The sequence below is a fragment of the Littorina saxatilis genome, linkage group LG6 (genome assembly GCF_037325665.1).
Source record: "Littorina saxatilis isolate snail1 linkage group LG6, US_GU_Lsax_2.0, whole genome shotgun sequence".
In the NCBI taxonomy this organism is placed as follows: domain Eukaryota; kingdom Metazoa; phylum Mollusca; class Gastropoda; order Littorinimorpha; family Littorinidae; genus Littorina; species Littorina saxatilis.
This window is the reverse complement of record NC_090250.1, coordinates 45353534-45375418: the sequence shown is the minus strand read 5'-3', so window position 1 is coordinate 45375418 and position 21885 is coordinate 45353534. Positions and strand designations below refer to the sequence as shown.

General features: G+C 43.5%; 1 protein-coding gene across 6 annotated transcripts in view; it reads right to left on the bottom strand.

The window, feature by feature from the left end:
• Positions 1-430: 430 nt before the first annotated feature.
• Positions 431-21885, bottom strand: part of LOC138969338 (uncharacterized) — a 50201-nt gene continuing 28746 nt past the window's right edge. For 3 of the 6 annotated variants that reach the window (XM_070342112.1, XM_070342111.1, XM_070342113.1), the window contains exons 2-5: positions 7037-7236; positions 5628-6314; positions 4641-4859; positions 431-1662 (exon numbers count right to left, since the gene is read on the bottom strand). In XM_070342112.1, coding sequence (XP_070198213.1) covers positions 970-1662; positions 4641-4859; positions 5628-6314; positions 7037-7231 — 1794 coding nt within the window. In that variant the 5' untranslated portion in view covers positions 7232-7236 and the 3' untranslated portion in view covers positions 431-969. Of the gene's footprint in view, positions 1663-4640; positions 4860-5627; positions 6315-7036; positions 7237-8131; positions 8292-11038; positions 11185-21885 lie in introns of those variants that run through there. The other 3 variants (XM_070342109.1, XM_070342110.1, XM_070342108.1) reach the window with 3 other exon arrangements.

The window sequence follows — 21885 nt, the reverse complement described above, 5'->3', positions numbered from 1 at the left end:
TTTCGGAGGAAGCATGCTGGGTATTTTCGTGTTTCTATAACCCACCGAACTCTGACATGGATTACAGGATCTTTTCCGTGCGCACTTGGTCTTGTGCTTGCGTTAAGCCGCTAGCAGGTCTGCATATAAGTTGACCTGGGAGATCGGAAAAATCGCCACACTTAACCCACCAGGCGGCCGCGGCCGGGATTCGAACCCTCGACCTTCCGATTAAGAGGCCGACGTCTTACCACCCCGCCACAGCGCCCGCCTTTTCATCTGAGACAAATTGTATTAGTTGTACATATCGTGTTGTGTTTTTGATTGAACTTGTAACTTGAACTTGTAAAGCGCTTCGAGCTGTGGAGAAGCGCTATATAAATGTCCATTATTATTATTATTATTATTATTATTATTATTATTATTATTATTATTATTATTATTATTATTATTATTATTATCACATATCTTATTAAAGTGGCTGATACAGTGTTTGCCCGCTCGCGAGCCATGCACACTTAACTCCCTGCCATTCTCGCTCTCTCTGAACACCTAGAATTTACTCAATTACAAATTGAGGCCACATTCATATATTTTTAGCGTTCCTATTCCACATGATTCATTACCTAGATCATTATTCTGACTCAAATAATGCACACTCACAGTTTTTGTCAATGGAGAGATTCAAGGTTTTTTCTTCATTTCTATTTTTGCCTTTTTTTTTCTTTTTCATTTCCTGTTTGTTTTGATTTATTTTGTTTTGGGTTTGTATGTTGTTTTAGATGGTTTGTTGGGTGGGGGTTTTTTTGTTTTGTTTTAGTTTTAGGTTTTGTTTAGGTTTTTGGTTTTGTTTTGGTGTTAGTTTTGTTTTGTTTTTCTATCTTTTCTTCACATTCTTTTCTTCACATATTTTTTGTTCAATCTTACACAAAAAAAGCACTTACAGTTTGATCAACGGAGAAACCCAGCATCCGAGGGCGGAGGCCGTCATCACCGCAGCTCTTGCACGACGATGCCAGAGGTCTGCAGAATGTGTCTGGAGACTTCCACGATCATGCCGCTGGTGTACTTGACCATGTCCAGGTCCAACTCGGGGAAGGTGTCGGTCCAGTGTATGCTGTAGGTGTCGTTGCGCCAGTTAAACGGCCCGCCCGGCCGGTTCTGGGTCAGCCCGGACTGGTAATTAGGCTGCCACGTGGGGTGGCAGTTGTGGTTGAGGCACTTGACCTGCAGCTTGCGGTCCAGGCGGATGATCTCGGGGTGCGTCTCCACGATCTTGTAGGCCATGAAGTGGTCGTTGAACCAGAACTGGTTCTGCCGGTACTTGTGCAGCACGCCGCGCAGCTTCAGCAGGTACGGGCAGTTTTTCTTGGCCATCAGCACGGCGTGGTTGACGGAGTCGGGCCAACTGCCGTACAGGTGCCAGTCCGGGGAGGCCACGGCCGTGTAGCCGAACAACTCTTCTGGGATCTGGCGGGTCCACAGCACGTTGGGGTCGCAGTAGACGCCACCGTACTTGAGGAGTATGGAGATGCGCATGATGGCCACGGCCAGCTGGTGGGTAAGGATGGCGCGGTCGTACACGGTCTCGGGGTACTCGCGGTGCACGTACACAAAGCGGCTGTCCTGCTTCAGCTTCTCCCACCACTTGCCACGCGGCTCGCGCACACCGTGCAGATACACCTGGAAGGAAGAGAAGACACTCTGTGTCATACATGTACGTATTTATCCTTCATACGTGGGAGAGAAACAGCCATTACATAACTAAACCATACACCTGGGGGGATGGGGGGAGAGAAAACACTCTCTGTGATACATGTATTCATTGGGCGAAGTAGACTCCGTGAAGACACTCTCTGTGATACATGTATTTGTTTCCAGTGCAGCCGCGAGGTGATTGACTTGTGAAAGATGATACTTTATCCTACATACGTGAGGGAGACTAGCCTTGACATAACTAAACGCTTTACGCCTGAGGGGAAGAGAAGACATCTCTGTGATACATGTATTTGGTTGCAGTGCAGACGCGAGGTGATTGACTTCTGAAGAGATGATACTTTATCCTACATACGTGAGGGAGACTAGCCTTGACATAACTAAACGCGTTACGCCTGAGGGGAAGAGAAGACATCTCTGTGATACATGTATTTGGTTGCAGTGCAGACGCAAGGTGATTGACTTCTGAAGAGATGATACGTACTTTATCCTACATACGCGAGAGAGACCAGCTATTACATAACTAAACAATACCCCAGAAAAGAAGAGAAGACACTCTCTGTGTTACTTTTATTATTTGGGCGAAGTCGACTTCGTGAAGTCTATGTTAAGGCCTTCCTTAATTACGCCCAAAGTTGACTTCACTTTAGTGAAGTAAGACCTAATATATAATTTCATGAAATTATATATAACAAGAAATTCCTCCGAGGTAGGAAAAACACCCCCGTTGGTCAAAGGGAAATAACCATTCTCACTGCCACCAACTGAGAAGGTTATTTCCCTTTGACCATGAATATGTCCCTCTATAAGTCCTTGTAGAATTTTAATCCACCAATAACTCCCTAACCGTGTGTTTGACTGGTCCCAATTTTTGTAAGGACCGTCTCAGGAATGTATAGAACCTGTTCACCAAGTTTGGTGACGATCGGTCCGTTCATTCTTGAGATCTATATGCGAACACAAACACACAAACACAAACACACAAACACATCGACCGAAACCTATACACACCCCTATACCGGGGGTGTAATAAAGGCTAGCTGTGACCGTTAACGATTTGGGCCCAAAGCCATACATTTGGCGCGGATCTGAGTGGAGTTTCCCGGGACCCGGAATCGCTACCCTGCAAAGGTACCTCCAGTTTCGTTTTTCCTTTTTGAGAGAATCAAAACACCGCTTTCAAATGCTAGGCCTCAACAGAATATGTTTCAGCCACTATAACCCTCCCTCAATTGGGAAGCCCCTCCACCTCATACACACGCCTTATAACTGCATTCGTTTGATATGTGGGATAGCTGTGAACTGCAAATAATCTGGGCCTTTATGAAGCTTCAACCCCATCAAGGATTGCTGCAATTGTGAACAAGTAAGACCGAATCTGTAGGCCGTAGAGCGTGGATTTAATTATAGTGTTTGGCCAACCGATTTTTTTTACAATTTTATTCGAATGTTAATGCAGGAAACAGGTTAGGTGTACGCACAATAATTCGGCCACGCAACGGCAAGGCTACCAAGAGTTATCTCCATCTACTTTTTTTCTGCACAGGAGGGTAACAGAAATAAAAATAGAGTCTAACTTGTATGGCCGACAACATTAATATCCCATTAACCCCCTTCTGGTAATGATAGTTGATTATCGGAAGCCCACACAATTGAACTGAACAAAAGTCAAGTATAAAACAAGCCAGTAAACCGAACTGTCAAAATAATTCATCAAAGCAACCCGGGAGATTCAAAGTCACTCGAGTGGGTCCCTTCTTTATTAGTTTAATACATGAACAAAACGCACTGGACTGGAACTATGCCAATCTGTCCTATTAACTCTCTCGCCCAGAAAAGCTATAAACAGTCTTCCGGTTTTGTGTACACAGCCAGTAACACCACACCCGGGATTATTGACTACGAGACCTAGGGTTAGTTAAAGAGGTGACAAAGTAGAATTTGAACTAAAGACTGATAAGGTGGTATTTTAATCACTTATTTATCGCAGAGCCAACGTTAATTTAAAGAAAGAACAGAGCTTTCTATAACACTTCACATAATTTAGAAGTCTGCGAATGTACGATTTAATACACACACAAAAGCAGAGATGACATCTTCTTCATCGGCAGAAACCAAAGCAGTCCAGAAGACTTCCATTCAACGCGCCTCAATGTTTTAACAGAAACAAAACTATGTTGAAATTGTAATTTTTCGACGGTTGTGTTTTACATTACGGTAGAATATAAAAATGTATAAACAACCATATTCAATTGTCGTCTGGGAATAAAACTCTCAAAGAACGGCAGAGAGTAAAAACACCAAAATGACTTGAAGCGAATGTGACTTGGACATGTAAGTGGTCAGAAAATAAAAGACCATCCTAGTGAGCATCCCTAATGGCCGAATAAAGCCATAAGAAAGAAGAGAACCGGTTTGCTAAGTGCGATATTAATAGCCCATAGACTTCGAGCCAATGAGCCAAGAAGACAACCGGACAAGGTCACTTCAAAAGAGGGCGCAAACTAGGAACATGGCTATTTCGATCTGGTCTAACGCTTTGTCCAATTGGAGTCCTGCTGTTTCACAATCGGACACTTTTGCTGATTCGCCATTGGACACCAGTTGCAAACTGCGTGTTATGGACACCTAGTAGCTTGTCAATTGTTTGAGGGCTTTGTGTTTGAAACTAACCTCCCACGGCTGTCGGATCAAAACCCAAAAGAGGGGATGGGAGAGAGAGAGAGAGTGTCTGTGTCTGCGTGTGTGTTTTGGGAGGGACACTTTAGGTGTAACCTCATTGACGAAACAAACTTAACATGCATTACGAGAAAAGTAATCAGAATTCACAGTGAACAAGGTAATATATAATAAGGTATTATATACTAATGCAGTCGAAATTGTATGGTTGCTGTTTTTTTTTAATTATATACATTGAATTTTATAATGTCGTTAAATGTACCAACCTTACTGAGACCCGCCACGTTGACTGCGCTGCGCATACTGAGGAAGGTGATGAAGCGAACCTCGCACTCTATACACACGTAGTGCGCAATTCTGGGAATGGGGTTTCTGACGCTTTGTTCTGGTTCAATCTGAGTCTTGCCGTATGCAGCCACACGCGCCAGGGTAGCGAAACGGGTGGTTGCGTCGAGAATGTCCTTGGGGTAGATGTTGCTTGTCACCTGAAATAAAGAGAAAGAAAATTGATAATGAGCTGTGATGATTGTAAAGGTTTAAGGGGAAATATACACAGGCGGAGACTCAGATCAACAGCGAGAGACAGACAGATCGACAGACAAATAGCCGGCAGGCATGGAGGAAAAGATACAAACACACACACACACACACACACACACACACACACACACACACACACACACACACACACACACACACACACACACACACACACACACACACACACATACACACATATGCACGCACACACACACACACGTACTCACGCACGCACGCGCGCACACACACACACACACTCCCCCACACACACAAACACACACACATACACACACACTCACACACACACACACCCTTGCGCTCTCGCACGCAGACATTCAACACAAAGCTGTTGTAATACTACCTGATGATCAATCACAACAATGACCCGATTCTCATTGACTTATGGAAAAAAAGATATGTCTCATCCCCATAGAGTTCTAAAGAAGAGAGGATAAGAGGAGATACAACAAAACAAGAAGCAGTTAAAGCGAAGCAAAACAAAAAAGCTATATCAACTAATATCTGATAAACAAAGAGACGTATATATAATTTCTTACATTTAATATTAATGAAAGAAGAACAAAGGTGACAGCGCAAGAGCGATAAATGAAAAGAAAAACAAAAAACTAAAACTGCTGTTATTCATTCCGTATTCTTCGTTCACACATGAGTACAGTATTTTTTGGTATTTAATAATGTCAATGTTAACTAACCTTGACACATATACAGTCGCCCTCCTCCTCCACGTTGTAATGGTGTATAGAGCCACACGGCTTGATGCCGCTGTTGACGCCTTCCTTGTTCATCAGGACGACCAGTAGCTCCTGGGCGTTCGTTGGTTTGGTGAATGCTCCCTTCCTCCCGGCGATCAGCCCGTCCAGGAAATGCGTCTCGTTGATTGGCTTCACGCCTGGCACCAGGTGGCTGCTACGGAGATGCACGGGGAAATCGACCAGGATGGCGTCCTCCGGAACGTAGATGCCTCCGAACTTCTCGAGGAGGTCCAGCACGGCGATGAAGCGTTCCGCGCCCTCTGCCGGGCACTTGGTGTAGTTGAAAGGGCGGAGAAGAACGTTGTCGACCTCAGCCAAGGTCCTGTTGAACCACAAGAAGTAACCCTCTTCGTCCAGCACCGGGAGGGCCTCGTAGTGGAAGAAGATCTTGTCCGGGCGGATGAGCTTGTCGGCTCGCTTCATGGCCATGTAGTGCCGGAACTCGAAATGCCGGCGACCGCACCATAAGAAGTGTAAGGTCGCCGGCGCCAGGTCTGATCTGAGGTCCGATTTGTCATCCTCGTCCTTGTCCATGTTATCACTGTTGATAGCCCGGTGGACCTCCTTCACCACGTCCTGTCTCAACGCCTGCGGCTGTCGGCCTCCAACTTGTTGGTTCATGTCATCCTGCGGAAAGAATTCAAGGTTATACAGAGACAGGGAAAGTACCAAGACACAAAGACGTAAAGGTAAACTGTTAAAGCTTTTTCCGACATTGGCCAATTTTGTTTTGTTTTGCTTAAAGTACAGTCCCACATACTTAGTTTGTAACAAACACTTTGTTCCATTGATTATACGGGCACACTGTTCTCGTATAGTGTCTTCCGAAACTAAAAACAAGTACATCCATACTCCCCCCCCCCCCCCACACACATCCACCCCACCCCTCCAGCTTCCTTCCTCCCGACTTACAGCATCATCCGTTAAAATCTGCTATCTCTGGGGTTTTCTGTTGGTAATATGCGCGTAACTATACCGGCATCCTAAGACTCTCATTCCTTCAAGGCCTGACTCTCAAGTCTTTGGTGGGCTTTAAAAGGGGTACCCCTTCAATGTTTGTTTTTCCTGTTTCTTAGCGTAACACCAGTTAGTGTCCCTAATACGTTTAGAGACCCATGAGCACGTCAAGAATCTTTACCTAATTTGGTTGTAAAAAGCATCAAATTAATTGGACGAGGTCGACTTCCCTGAGTCTACTTCATGAAGCTGAATGTGCGAAACTTTGGCACTGATTTGTCGGTAAAAAAAAAGACATCGCGAAGTAGACTTCGGGTTCAATCAAGGACATCCTTTAGTTGTGTAGACAGTATTCAGGCAATCAGACTTTGAAGGCAATGTGATCTACCCACCTGTTCGTGAATGGGCCCGGCCTGGTAGTCGTTGAGGCCCTGATCGCTGGAGAGCTGTGAGAGCACCTGCAGGCCCTGCTGGTTGTAGTGCATCAGGCACACCAGCATCCCCACCATCAACAGCCACAGCAGCAGGCGGCGTCTCTGGTACCGTGACCTCGCGCGGTAGAAGATGCGGCACCACCGGGAAAGCATTGTGTCTGGAATCACATTGGTAAAAGAAATGGTAAAGTAGGAAACGCTGCTTTAATGATAGATAGACAATAGTCAACAAGAAAAATCCATTTTAACGTAATATTTCAATGTTTTTGTAGCAATTGTTATTGTTATTGTTAAAATATCTATAAGAAAACAGCGGTTAGGTTTGCTGCTAACTAAGATGCAACAACATCGAAAGATCGTGTCCGAAAATCAGACATGAGCAAGCGAAGGATGAGTGGCGAAAACGCAGCTTGATGGTAGTACCTGAAACAAATAATTATATTGCCGAGAAAAGCGGTTCTGAGCTGTTAGTTTGCTGCAAACAAAGACACGACACCACCCGAAGATAGAAGAAATATCACACACAGAGGGAACTTGCCAACAGCACGGTGCAAACAGATGAGTGAGCTTCACAATAACATCCTGACATTGTATTATGCTGAAGTAACCCTTCGAGGATTTATCGTTCTATTTTCCTTCATGGACGAGCAAGGTAACTGTCCTAGGATGTCCACCCGAAGATGGAACAAAGTCACACACAGAGGGAACATACCAACAGCACGGTGCAAACAGATGAGTGAGCTTCACAATAAAATCATGAAACATGTCTAAATAAGAGGGACTTGTATATGCTGAAGTAACCCTTGGGGATTTCTTTCTTTATTTATTTGGTGTTTAACGTCGTTTTCAACCGTTCAAGGTCCTTGAGGATTTATGGTTCTATTTTCCTCCATGGACTAGCAAGGTAACTGTCCAAACAACAACCGAAAGATTTGCTTTTTGTACTTCAACTTTTGTTCAGCCTATGACCTGCAGATAAAGCAAAGTCTGGTGCGAAGATGAACAGACGAAGACAGAAACAGTGACTGTGAACATTAATGTAAAAAGATTTACCTTAGTGTACCAAATGTCTGAGCAGGTGGCAGACTACTCTACCCTATGAATTTAACTGCAGGTTACGCGAATAAATGACAACGACCAAAATCAAAATCGATGACGCAAAGAGAATAATTATATGAGTCAGTATGCAATGTCCACAAGCACGTCAAAAAAAGCAGGACTGACGACAATTCGAGTGATAGCATGAATCAAAATTCGACTGAACCGCCTATAACCACTCCCGTTAACATGCCCCATAGACATGCATACAAATCCTCAATCCCACTTCCTCCCGCGTTCCTGTCTCTGCCCCACTCTCCAAACCCCACTTGTACCCCTCCCCCCCCCCCCCCCCCCCACACACACACACTCTTTCCTGACCCAGTGATTCCAATCATAGTTTGCTCTCCGCGAAACTGATTCCAAAGTCACACGGCACGAGAGTTCACCTCACCTTTAACTTTGTTCTGTTCAAATGCAAATGGAACTAGAATTCAAAGCAGCGGAAGAAAAGCAAACTTTGATCTCTCTAGCTTTTTGTCCCAAACAGAAGCGCCAGAACTGAGTAAACAACTCGGTTTATGGCGGATTTACAAAAGAAGCACAAATTGTGTACACCATCGAACAACGGACCCAAGAAATCAGTGCAAAACGGTTCGATCCTTTCCTTTATGCATGAGTGCTCTTTGGCTGCACCTGCTAAAATGCGTGTGAAAAAAGCACTGGAAAAGTTTTCAAAAGTGACCTCTGTGGCACTTTTCACTGGGGTGGGGTCGTGGGGAAGGGTATGGTAAGGGGTCGGGGGTGGGGGGGGGGGGGTACGTGTAGGAAGGAAAAAGCGTTTTGTTGTAGCAGCGGAAGAATGTTGTTGTGTCTGTTGTCAACTGGGACTGTCATCGAAACCAACAGAAAAAGCATTGCAGTAAAAGGGCATTTTATTCTTTGTTTAGGACAATGCTTTTGTTGTGTGTGTGTTTTTGTAGGCATGGTGGGAGTGGTGGGGGTGGCGGCGTGGGGGCAGAATTAAGCATCCAGGGTTGTTCAGGACAGGGGATATCCTACTTGGGTTAAATGAGAAGGGGACGGGGGGATGGAGGGAATGGAGGAGGGTCGTGGAGAAAAGGGGAGGCCGTGTCAATTTCAAAGTAGACCACATACTCGTAGTTTTGTCAGTCCACCGCTCGTGGTAAAGGCGGTGAAATCGACAAACCATGCAGAATAGTGCGGTAGTGGTCGCGCTGAGCAGGATAACACGCTTTTCTGTATGTCTATTCTTTTTAGCTTACTGAGTTTGTTTTTAATCCAAACATATCATATCTATATGTTTTTGGAATCAGAAAATGACGCAGAATAAGATTTAAATTATTTTTGGATCGTTTAATACAAAATAAAAAATTAATTACAAGTTTCCGATTTTTAATGACCAAAATCATTCATTAGTTTTTAAGCCACCAAGCTGAAATGCAATACCAAATTCCGGCCTTTGTCGAAGATTGCTTGGCCAAAATTTCAATCAATTTGATTGAAAAATGAGGGTGTGACAATGCCGCCTCAACTTTTACAAAAAGCCGGATATGACGTCATCAAAGGTATTTATCGAAAAAAAAAGAAAAAAAATGTCCGGGGATATCATTCCCAGGAACTCTCATGTCAAATTTCATAACGATCGGTCCAGTAGTTTAGTCTGAATCGCTTTACACACACACACACACACACGCACAGAGAGACAGACAGACAGACAGACAGACAGACAGACAGACACACACACACACACACACACACACACACACACACACACACACACACACACACACACACACACAGGCAAAAAATAAACCGAAATGATATAAACTGGAATGCTCAGGTTGAACGCTTCGAAAAGCGTCTACAAGTAGCAAATAGTCTGGAGACAAATGGATAGTAGAACTGCTCTCACAGCGTTCAGTCTACTGTGTCCAAAACAGTCAGATAACCAGTGTCAAACTTTATGACACAGTCCTAATCAGTCTACCCCTTGACGAACCAGTTCACAGATACTCATGAACTATAACAAAACAAAACAAAATACATCCGCCACATGGCATGAAAGCCACTGGTAACTGTCCTTGATGACAGCATACACTGACTCAGTGCTAATCTTTCAATTCGTTACGTTATACCCCATTTTGATTACGCCATTTGGTTTAAACAAAACTTTATTCAATTTTAATCATGACAAGAATAATGCATGGATGATTACATACTCAAGCATATAATGCGTATTTTAAGCAATCATACGCCATTTCAATCCCTGACCTGGAAAAAACAAACAAGTGCATTCGCCCGAGCGGCAATTTCTTAACAATCTTGCGGTTTCGACGATTGTTATCGCATAGCACTTGACAAAAAAATATCATTATCAAGGTATTCGTACTTGTGCAGGAAGCATCTGCCCAATCTTTCATAATCTCTGACCTCTATATTCAGAAATTACGATTTCTCAAAAAGCGAACACCGACGGCGTGATCAGAGATAATGAAGCGACAGCTAGTTTAGCACAAGATTTCAACCCGCACAACCAGCAAAATAATATATCACAACGTGGATTTCAATCTCATCGTTAGCCTATATACGTTTAGAGTTGACACCAGAAACTACGATTTCACCGAAAACGTCGCCCCAGTCAGCGAGATAACAACGCGACGGTGTACCGCACCCAACTTGAATCGATAGTTCAATCATCTTATCAAAGCATACATTTTGATGTGACTGATTGTGGATTCCTGTACTATCTGCCCCACCTTTGCTACTTTCTGTCAAAACCACGATTTCACGGCAAACCAGACTTCGTACTCAGAAATAACAAAGTAATCATAACGTATTGCACTCGACTGGAGGTAGCTTAATCAACAGAAAGATGTTGTGTTCAAAATGTTACCGTACCTTTTCCAACGTCTCAGGTATTCTCACGGCACCGTCGCCTTAGCTGTTCCCACGTCAACCGATGTCTCAATCGCACACGCACAAAAAAAAAACGGTCTAACAAACCTCTCAGGCAAACCCGTTTACACAACTAGGCCTATCATGCGGTTAAAATGGGGGGAACTCTGGTCCGTCGAAATAAAAAGGATCGGGGTAAGGGAAACCCGCCGTGCTTTCACACATGCACAAAGCACAGTGTGAATCATAAAGGGTTGAACTGACTCAGTACAAAACGAACAGAGAGAGAGAGACAGAGACAGAGACAGAGACAGAGACAGAGACAGAGACAGACAGAGACAGACAGAGACAGTGACAGCGACTGAGGCATAGACGGAGAGACAATGACAGAGAGACAGAGACAGTGACAGAGACGGACTGACAGACAAACACACACACACACACACACACACACACACACACACACACACACACACACACACACACACACAGACGTACAGACTGACCGTGCAGAGACAGAGAGACAGAGACATAAACACAGAAAGAGAAATACATAGAGAGAGAGAGAGAGAGAGAGAGAGAGAGAGAGAGAGAGAGAGAGAGAGAGAGAGAGAGAGAGAGAGAGAGAGAGAGAGACGCACAAACCGACAGACATTGAGAAACACAGACACACAAACATAACGAAAGACAGAAAGGCTACACTAATACAAAAGACCCGCTGTAACACGAGAAAATTACTCCCACGAGATTTTTACTCCGGAGTAAACATTTCGTACGAAAAAGTTACTCCCTCTACGAAAAAAGCACTCCCCCATTGCACGAGAAAATTACTCTCCAAGACAGGTGAGTTCCGAGTTAACAATTCGTACAAAAATGTTACTCCCCTGACGAATAAATAACGAATAAATTACTTCACCCCAACACGAGCAATTTAACTTCCCATGCCAGGTGTACGAAATTTTTACTCCCTTTTCTCCTGTTAGTCTTGGTGGTGGGAGGGGTGGAAGGAGAGTAGCGCGATATTCGTGTGCGCGAGATCACTTATTGGCATTATCCCTTCGCCCGCATCCCATTTTTGCGTACAAGATTTTTACTGGAAGTAAAAAAAATGGGGAGTAAAAATTTCGTGGAGGGAGTAATTTTTTCGTGCCTTGGGGAGTTCTTTTCTCGTGCGAAAAGTGTACTCGGAGTAAGAATTTCGTACGAAATATTTACTCCGGAGTAAATTTTTCGTGGAGTAAAAATGTCGTGTTACACCGGCGGACCCACACTACAATACACTAGCCACAGACCTAGACAGGCCCACACAATCTATCGGCGAATAAACACTCGCTTTTTTATCCGCATGTGTCCACTTACGAGGCATTACCGCCGATTATGGCACATGAGCAGGTTCAGTACACAGAGCTTTTGGGGGAGAAAAAAAAACCAAGCACACACACACACACACAAACCGTCAACTGCACCTAGTTAGTGAAAAGATTTGTAGGCAGTCAGCGACCTGATTTTTATAGGTTGCACATTTCTCATGCTATTCATTGAATCGGTTTTATTCAAACACTAGCGTTACCGGGATCTTTTTCGTCAACAAAGAGACAGCAAAATAGAAAAACAGACCAGTACCAACAACCCGGCGGACATTGACACTGACAGAAACACAAGGTTTAAAGACGTATACGGTGTAAGTCTGAATGAGCAATGTGACATTTCTGGAACTGAGGGCTTTTATCGCACCTTGTGTATATGTTCGATAAACCTTTGTGAAGTAAACGCTTGATGGGTTTGCTGCCCAACATGCCAACCGGCATTACGGGCAGAAAGTAAGTAAGCTTGATGGGTTACTGAAGATTTATGTTTGGACAAACCGCAATATTATTGGCAAAAATAAAAGATAAAAGACAAACAGATACAGACATAGACAGACATAGTAGACAGACAGACAGACAGACAGACAGACAAACAAACAGACACACACACACGCACGCACGCACGCACGCACGCACGCACGCACACGCACACACACACACACACACACACACTGATCAAAATATACATACGCCTACCGTGGTTATTAGTACTTTCGACCTTACAACGACAATACAACGTTCTCCTTCTGGAGATCTCTTACTTCTAAAAATGTACGTTAGTACCTCGACCTGTGGAAGATGTTGAAAGGTCAGACGCCAGAATCGTTATTTTACCATTCTTTTAACCACAGAAAAACAAGAACGAAATGCTGCCAAATACTCACCCCGAACTCCAGATAGCTTTGATTCCGCGTTTAACTGATTAGTTGTTGATTGTTTAAGGTCTTATCTACATCGTCGGTTCAGCCTGGGTCTCCTTCACTCATTCTTTTCGGGTTTGCTTTTATAGGACTACATCTAAGTTTGTTTGTTTTTTAAATGTATGGATCAATTAGAAAGATTGGCCGGTACGGCCCTGTGATTTAATCACCGTGCTTCGGAAATTCCGCGCAATCACAACATATCCGCCGATTGTTGTCTTGAATTAGTACTGAATTCTTCAAATTCCGAGTACCTGGTTTTGCCAAAACAACGGAATGTCGTGGGTGTGAGTGATAATTGTAGCGTGGTTTGCGAACCCCAGTCAGTTGAATAACTTCACAAATAGGAGTAACCAAATTGTGTTGAACACAGAAACAAGAACATATTCAGATATGCTACAGGTGGTTACGCAGTGACTACCGCGCCTTATAGTTTCTGCAAGAAATAAAAATGTGTAACTCGTACATGCAATATTGATCTTTTGAAAACTGTCATTATGATTGTCACGCAGGCGGTGCGCTTGGTACTTGAGTTACAGCAAACGCACCAACAAAAGAAGCTGGACAGACAAACTGTGTCTCCCTCTTGAACCAGTTTCTAGCTAGAACTGCAAAGAGAGAAAGAACGGCATGTTCCAAGGCCATGTATATATATATGAAGTCGGCGAACTGTATACTCATGCACAAGTGTTTGAGGATCAAACACAGGCCGGGCGATCAAAGAACCAGTCTAGACCTGCAGTCCATTGACTTTTTTGCCGCCAATTAGATTACCTTTCGGCCTTTGCAGAAAACCTGGGTGTTGTTTCGGGTTGCGAGACGTGAGGTTATATATTACGCAAAGCTTGCGCGAGCTAAACAGACGTGGACCGATCAAAAGAGAAATGGGTTGATCAAAATGAAAGTCAAACACGTTAGCTGTTGACTTCTTTTCTTACCAATTAGATGACTTTTTTGACTTCTCTGACCTTTGCTCAGCTCTGATGTAGGCTTGGGTGGCAAGACGTGAGGTCTGTTGCGCAAAGATCGTGACAGGCACGGACTGATCAAAAGACAAGTTACATGCATTCTTTTGTCCACTGGCTTGTTTTCTGACAATGATATTTTCTCTTTTGTTTGTGTATGTGTGTTTTGGGGTTGTTTTTCCCCTTGTAAGCTCTGATGTAGGCTTTAATTTCTACAAGTTGTGATGACATCCGTTGCTAAACAAAAAGGTGCCGACTGATAAAAAGGCTAGTTAAGGCCGTTTTCCGTTGACCTGTTTTCTGCCAATGAGATTATGTCTCTGTTGTTTCTTTCCTGTACGTTCTGATATAGGCTTGGGTTTTTAAGAATCTTGATGCCGAATGTTACTCCAGATAAAGCTGTGTGGACTGATCAAAGGGTAAATTCGCTTGACCAAAAGGCAAAGTTAAATCTATTGTCAACTGATTTGTTTCCTATGAATCAGATGAAATCAAACAAGTCGCGTGAAGCGATAAAAAACACCATTTAGTCAATCGTTAAAAAAACTACAAAGATCAATAACCCCAAAAAACAGTAATCGCCGAGACTAGCTTCAGATAATCTCGGCTAACCTGAAGACCGAGGCGGATCACTCTCGTCTCCGCGAAACATGCGACCGAAGTACTTACTGGACCTATTTTCTTCCATTCTGAGCACATTTTTAAAGTAAACATGACATATCTATATATTTTTGAATTCAGGAGAAGATGAGGAATACAATGCGATCATTTGTTAATCTGTAACGGAAAATTTGATTTTAATGACAATTTTAACGAGCAAACTAATTAAATAATGTTTAAGCTTCCAAGCTGAAATGCCATCCCATAGTCCGGACGTCGTCGAAGATTGCTTGACCAAAATATCAATCAATTTGGTTACAAAAGGAGGGTGCGACAGTGCGGCCTCAACTTTCACTAAAAGCCGGATATGACGTCATCAAAAATAGTTATCGAAATAAAATAAAAGCATCTAGGGATATCATACCCAGGAACTTCCATGTGAAGTTTCATGAAGATCGGTCCAATCGTTTTCTGGGAATCGTTCTACACGCACATACATAGACACACACACACACACACACACACACACACACACACACACAGACACACACACGCACAGACAGACAGACACACACACACATACATACACACCACCACCACCCTCGTCTCGATTCCCCGTCTATGTTAAAACATTTAGTCAAAACTTGACTATTAATGTAAAAACAGATAGACAGCTAACATTCCAAATCAAGAATCAAAAACCAATAATGGTAAGCTACTGGAACGTTTGAAAGTTTAACAAAACAAGACATACACAAGTACAACGACCCAATGGTTTTTAAGTGGACAGGTGACAAATCAATGAAGCAAAAACTACTCCCAGAAATGACTTTGAATGAGAAGGTGTCCCTGTATTGTCCTTCGTGTTAGTTCTGATGTAGGCTTTGATTTCTCCAAGTCGTGGTGTGGTCTGTTACACAAAGACTGGCCTGGAATAACGTGTGTGCACTAATCAAAGGAAAAGGTAAACCGTTTGTCAACTAACTTGTTTTCGAACAGTAATATTATCTCACCGGTATTTTCTGTCAGTTCTTATGTAGGCTTTGGTATAGCGTCCTTTGCACAAAGATCGTGGTAGCTGAATGGTCGTGGACTGATCAAAAGGTAAATAGATTGATCAAGAGGCAAGGATAAATCTACTGTCAACTCCCTTGTTTCTTATGAATGAGATGGTTTATCTGCTTTGTCCTTCCTGTTAGTTCTGCTGTAGGCTTTGCTTTCTACGCGTGATGTCCCTAGCACGTGCGGCGACTGATTAAGAGACCATCTAAAGCCGTTGTCAACTTGGCTGTTTTATACCAATGGGATTATCTCTCTGCCTTTCCTTTCAGTCAGTTCTGATGTTGGCTTCGGTTACTGCAAGTCGTGCTGCCGGGCGTACCTCAAAGATCGTGCCACCTGTATGTCTGCCGACAGATTACGAGACCCGTTCTCAACTGACTTGTTGTCCACCAATTCGATGATCTCATTGTCCTTCTCGTGGACTCTGATGTGGACTTACACGAAACGTGATGCCGTCAAGTGCGCAAAGATTGTGTTAGGCACAACAACAACAAAGTCTGTTTACGGTAACATAGGCAAAAAAAATAGGGTCTGTAGGTCGGAATTTTTTTATTTTTTATTTAAAAAAAACCAACATATTTTTAAGTTATTTTGCCAAAAAAACAGACATTTTTATATATATACATATATATATATATATATTTTTTTTATTTTTTGTCCTCCCCAAATGCCAAAAAAAATGTCTAGGGTCGCGCGAAAAAATAGGGTCAGTCGGGATACCGTAAACAGACTATTTCTTTTTGTTGGCCTTATCAATACGAGGGTCGACAGATTGAGGGGATAGAGCTAACACCATTCCCAGTTGACTTTGCCTCAAAGGTTTCTTGTCCTTTGGCTTCACTCGCAAGGCCAACAATCAAAAACATCCGTCGCGATATAACCTTGAACGGTTGAAAACGACGTTAAACACCAAATAAATAAATAAAGAAAAGAGCAATCAAAAAGACATGACAAAGTAAAGTTTACTTGCTGATATTCTCCATGAACCATGAAGCTTGCACTTTGTGAAAGGCTTGTTTGATTTCTTGTGCATTGCATGTCTTTGTGAAATACAAGTATTCGCAGAGGGAGATTAACCTATTGTCCGTGCCCGACTTTCTCAATTAAAGTACTACACAAACAAAGGAGCAGTTTGGTCGAAAGGCTAGCTAAACCATCGGCTTTCGCCCTCAGAAAGTCCACGCCAAGGTCGGTTAAAAACACAATGGCTAACCTGACTTCTTGATAGTTGATTTCATTGACAAGACCAAAACACAATTCCACTGATTAACTAGCTAGCTTTGACCCGTTGCCTGTTGACTTGCTTGATAAGATCAAATCACAAGCGGACTGACCGAAATTCGAATTCGGGTAGTTTCCCCGATTCGATGAAGCTATTGCAAGTTATCAAAACTTTGCAGGTGGCAGGAACGTGTCAGTCTTTGTTACTGAAGAGAACTCGTGATTAATGGTGATCATTTATTTTTTGACTCAAAATTGTGATCCCTTCATTAAACAATACTTCATGTTCCAGGGACGTAACTATACTGCTTACGAACCACTAACAGAGAGGGTAAAAGGCACCGTTCTTCCGGTGTAAACGATTCTGCTCTCTATATCATACAGGGTGACCCAAAAAAAGAGTACCCAAACAAAACGTCATAAATTGAACAAAAATAAAGCAATCTTCAAAACATTTATTTACACACACAAGTAGCCTCTGCATGATTTGCACAGAAAATGTTAGCGTTCTAGCTTGTCTTTCAGGAAAGTTATGCTCATTCTACAGAACATGCTCCAAATGGCCTCCCCCGGATTTAAATCTCCCAGATTTCTATCTTTGGGGGTTCCTGAAAGACAACGTCTACAGGAACAACCCACAGACAATCACAGAACTCAAGAGAGCCATCACAACAACCATTCGCGGAATCTCGCAACAGGAGTGTGTGCGGGTGATTGATAACTTTGCGCGGCGAGTTCAAGTTTGCCTGCAGCGGCGCGGAGGCCATTTGGAGCATGTTCTGTAGAATGAGCATAACTTTCCTGAAAGACAAGCTAGAACGCTAAACTTTTCTGTGCAAATCATGCAGAGGCTACTTGTGTGTGTAAATAAATTTTATGAAGATTGCTCTATTTTTGTTCAATTTATGACGTTTGGTTAAGGTACTCTTTTTTGGGGGGTCACCCTGTATCTGGCCAGGCTTTTACAAGAGAAACCGGCTATCCCTCTACTTCGACACGTACTTAAAAAAAAAATCCTGGCTGCTTTCTGTGCAGATTTTATTTTTTTTAAGGAATTAATTTCTTCACAAAAAACGGTGTTTAATCTACCCTTTGTTCTTTGGTTAAACACAAACAAGTGTACACTGGTTTAAAAAAAAAACAAGTCGCGTAAGGCGAAAATACAACATTTAGTCAAGTAGCTGTCGAACTCACAGAATGAAACTGAACGCAATGCAACGCAGCAAGACCGTATACTCGTAGCATCGTCAGTCCACCGCTCATGGCAAAGGCAGTGAAATTGACGGAGATTACTTGACCAAAATTTCCATTAATTTGGTTGAAAAATGAGAGCGTGACAGTGCCGCCTCAACTTTCACGAAAAGCCGGATATGACGTCATCAAAGACATTTATCAAAAAAATGAAAAAAACATCTGAGGATATCATACCCACTGGGAACTCAAATTTCATAAAGATCGGTCCAGTAGTTTTAGGCTGGGAAGCGTTTGGATGTGTGCGAAGTAATTGCTATAAAATTCATTTTAGGTGCAGTTGATTCATTTCAGTGTGCCTGCACACATCTAATCGAGTTGGCCGGGAAAAAACCATGCGATGAGTCCGAAATATCGTACATTTTATTTTAGTTTTCGGAGCGACAGTTTTTCACAAGCTACCCAAGGAAACTATTCAATAACATCACACGATAGCTTAATCAGCATGGCGTAAGCAGTTTATTGGTCTCATCTATGTATAGATATATTTGTTTGTTTCCCAGGGGCGCATTTCACTGCTCGCATTATAATGATTATTAGGCGATTGCAGATTCAGTCTTTGTCTATGTGCCTTGTGAAATGATGTCCATTGAGAACAACGTGGATCGTGCATGTGACTGTTAGGTAATAAGTTTTTTTCCATGTTCAGCTTCACCTACTTACGTTGCGTTTATGTATTAATCTGTGCATTTGTTAGTGGATATGTACATGTATTTCTTTCAAGGTTACCTAACATTATATCAGTGCAATAGGACAAGCAATCATTCAGCTCAGTAGGCCAAGCACTGTTATTGCACCATTGAAGTTTGCACTTGGCGTGCAAATGCACCGATCATTCGGTTCACGGTTTCTGATCGATACCCTCAGCCACCTTGGCTTTAGCTGTTCTTACACAGAGGTACGGAAATTTGAACTGAATGCTGCGCAATCATATGGCATTGATCTCCCACCTACTACTGTGTATGCCTGCCTGTGCAGAAATCCCCGACGCAATGCAGTCTGTCACAGACGTTGCATTCCATTCTAGCGAGCAACAAACGCAGCACAAAGAGTTGAGCGTGGCAAGGCAGAAGCGAGATCACACAGACATTCAGCTGATCTTGAGATATCTGCTTGATAGGAACCCTTTCACTGTGGATACAGCCCTCCGATCCATTTCAAGCGGAAAAGAAGCTGAAGCTACTGTGAATGCAGAACAAGCAAAAGGCGTAGGAAACAAGATTCTGAGCAGCATGATCGGAAATAATGTTGTGGATTTCACCTTTAAAAAGAAGGATCAAGCTGTAACCATGGCTCTGAAAGCCAAGTCGTCCAATCTGCACGATGATCTAGTACATGTTCACTCCATGCTGTTGTTCCAGAGACTAGTGACAACTGTGAAGAACACCAACGGATGTCTTGAGGACGCCTTTGCCTTTGAGATGTGCAGTGTCCCAGCATCGCTGTTTGATTCGGGTGGTCTGCCAAGACAAGGTACCAAGGCTGCACTGGCAACTTACATCTGGACTTCAACAAAGCAGGTAAATGGTGTTATTCCTGATGATGTAACATATGTCATCGATGGTGGCTTGCTGTTGCACCTTCTGCCCTGGTGCCGTGGTTCAACATACAACCAGCTTACTCAGAGTTACGCAGTCTTTCTCATTCGTCATTTTGGCAAAGGAACTGTTGTTTTTGATGGATACAGCTGCGGACCTACCACCAAAAATGCAGCCCATTTGCGAAGAACAAGCAGAGCCAATACAGCATGTGCCATCACTTTTGAGGGTGACATGGTCCTGTGCGAACCAAAGGAGCGCTTCCTGACGAATCCAAACAACAAACAGCGGTTCATCAACCTCCTTAGTTCCCGTTTTTCACAGCACGCCTTTGACACTGTCCACACAACTGCTGATAGGCTCGTCGTAAAGACTTCTGTGGAATTGGCAAGGAAGGGAAACGTGATTCTGGTTGGCGAGGACACCGATCTGCTCATCCTTCTGTTGTACCATCTTACGCCAGATCACTGCCCCGTCTTCTTCACATCAGTGAGATCATCGACAGCAAAATCAGCTGCAAAAGTGTGGGACATCAGAAAAGTCCAGACTGTTCTTGGATCTCAAGTTTGTGAGAACATCCTGTTTGCGCACGCCTTTGGTGGATGCGATACAATTAGCAGTCCATTCGGGATTGGAAAACCAATGTGTTTAACGAAATTGACCCAGTCAACAGTGTTCGTGCAGCAGGCCCATGTCTTCAGCGCCAGTCCTTGCAGAGACACTTGTGACAGGGGAGGCTACCGCTCCTTTCACAGCAGACTCTGCACCCGAGTTGTTGGCCTTTAAAAGTCAACACCGGCGTATTGTAGAATTCTGTTTGTGATGGGGTCTGGTGGTTTCCGATTGTCTGTATGTTCATGGAAACCTTCGGGTTTGCATAACAGTTTTTATAAGGCTAAGAAATTAGCCCTAACATTTTCAATCCTGTTTGATTGCACTTCGCCTCCCGAGGTGATCGTAGTGTTTCGGCACTCGGTTACATCTGGTGCTTGCGAGCAGGGCTGGGACTCAGCATGATATGTTCAGGTAATGGCATAATACGACCACTGAACATTTTCGTGCTGTTCCCATTCTGCGAACTTGGGATGGACAGTGGTCCCCCGGTTCGGAACTTCGGGACGAAGTTCATTCAAACGGGGGCGATTGTGACAGGGGAGGCTTCCGCTCCTTTCACAGCAGACTCTGCACCCGAGTTGTTGGCCTTTAAAAGTCAACACCGGTGTATTGTAGAATTCTGTTTGTGATGGGGTCTGGTGGTTTCCGATTGTCTGTATGTTCATGGAAACCTTCGGGTTTGCATAACATTTTTTATAGGGCTAAGAAATTAGCTCTAACATTTTCAATCCTGTTTGATTGCACTTCGCCTCCCGAGGTGATCGTAGTGTTTCGGCACTCGGTTACACACTGATGAGCTGATAGGAGCAGGAGAAAGGGCCTTTGTAGAACTCTATGGGGGGAAGGAAAGAGACACTTTGAACTTCCTCCGCTACATCAAGTACATGCAGAAAGTCTCTACATGTACCTCATCGTTTCAGCCCTGCAAACTCCCACCTACATCAGCAGCAGCTAAATTCCATTCCATGAGAACATACTTCCAGGTGCAAGAATGGATGCACTTGCATCAAGAACAGTTCCTCCTGGATCCGATGGACTGGGGATGGGAGATTGTTCAAGGCGCCATGCTTCCCATTCTCATTGACATTGCTGCTGCTCCTGGTGATCTACTCGATGTCATCCGATGCAATTGCAAGACAGAGTGTCGAACAGCAAGATGTTCATGCCGAAAACACGGCCTCGTGTGTACGTCTGGCTGTGGAGAGTGCAGAGGGGAGAGCTGTGCCAACACTGTGACCGAGGTTGACTGTGTAGGTACATCAGACGATGAAGACGGGCTTTAGCGTAAGTACGAGGTCATGTTGAATAGAG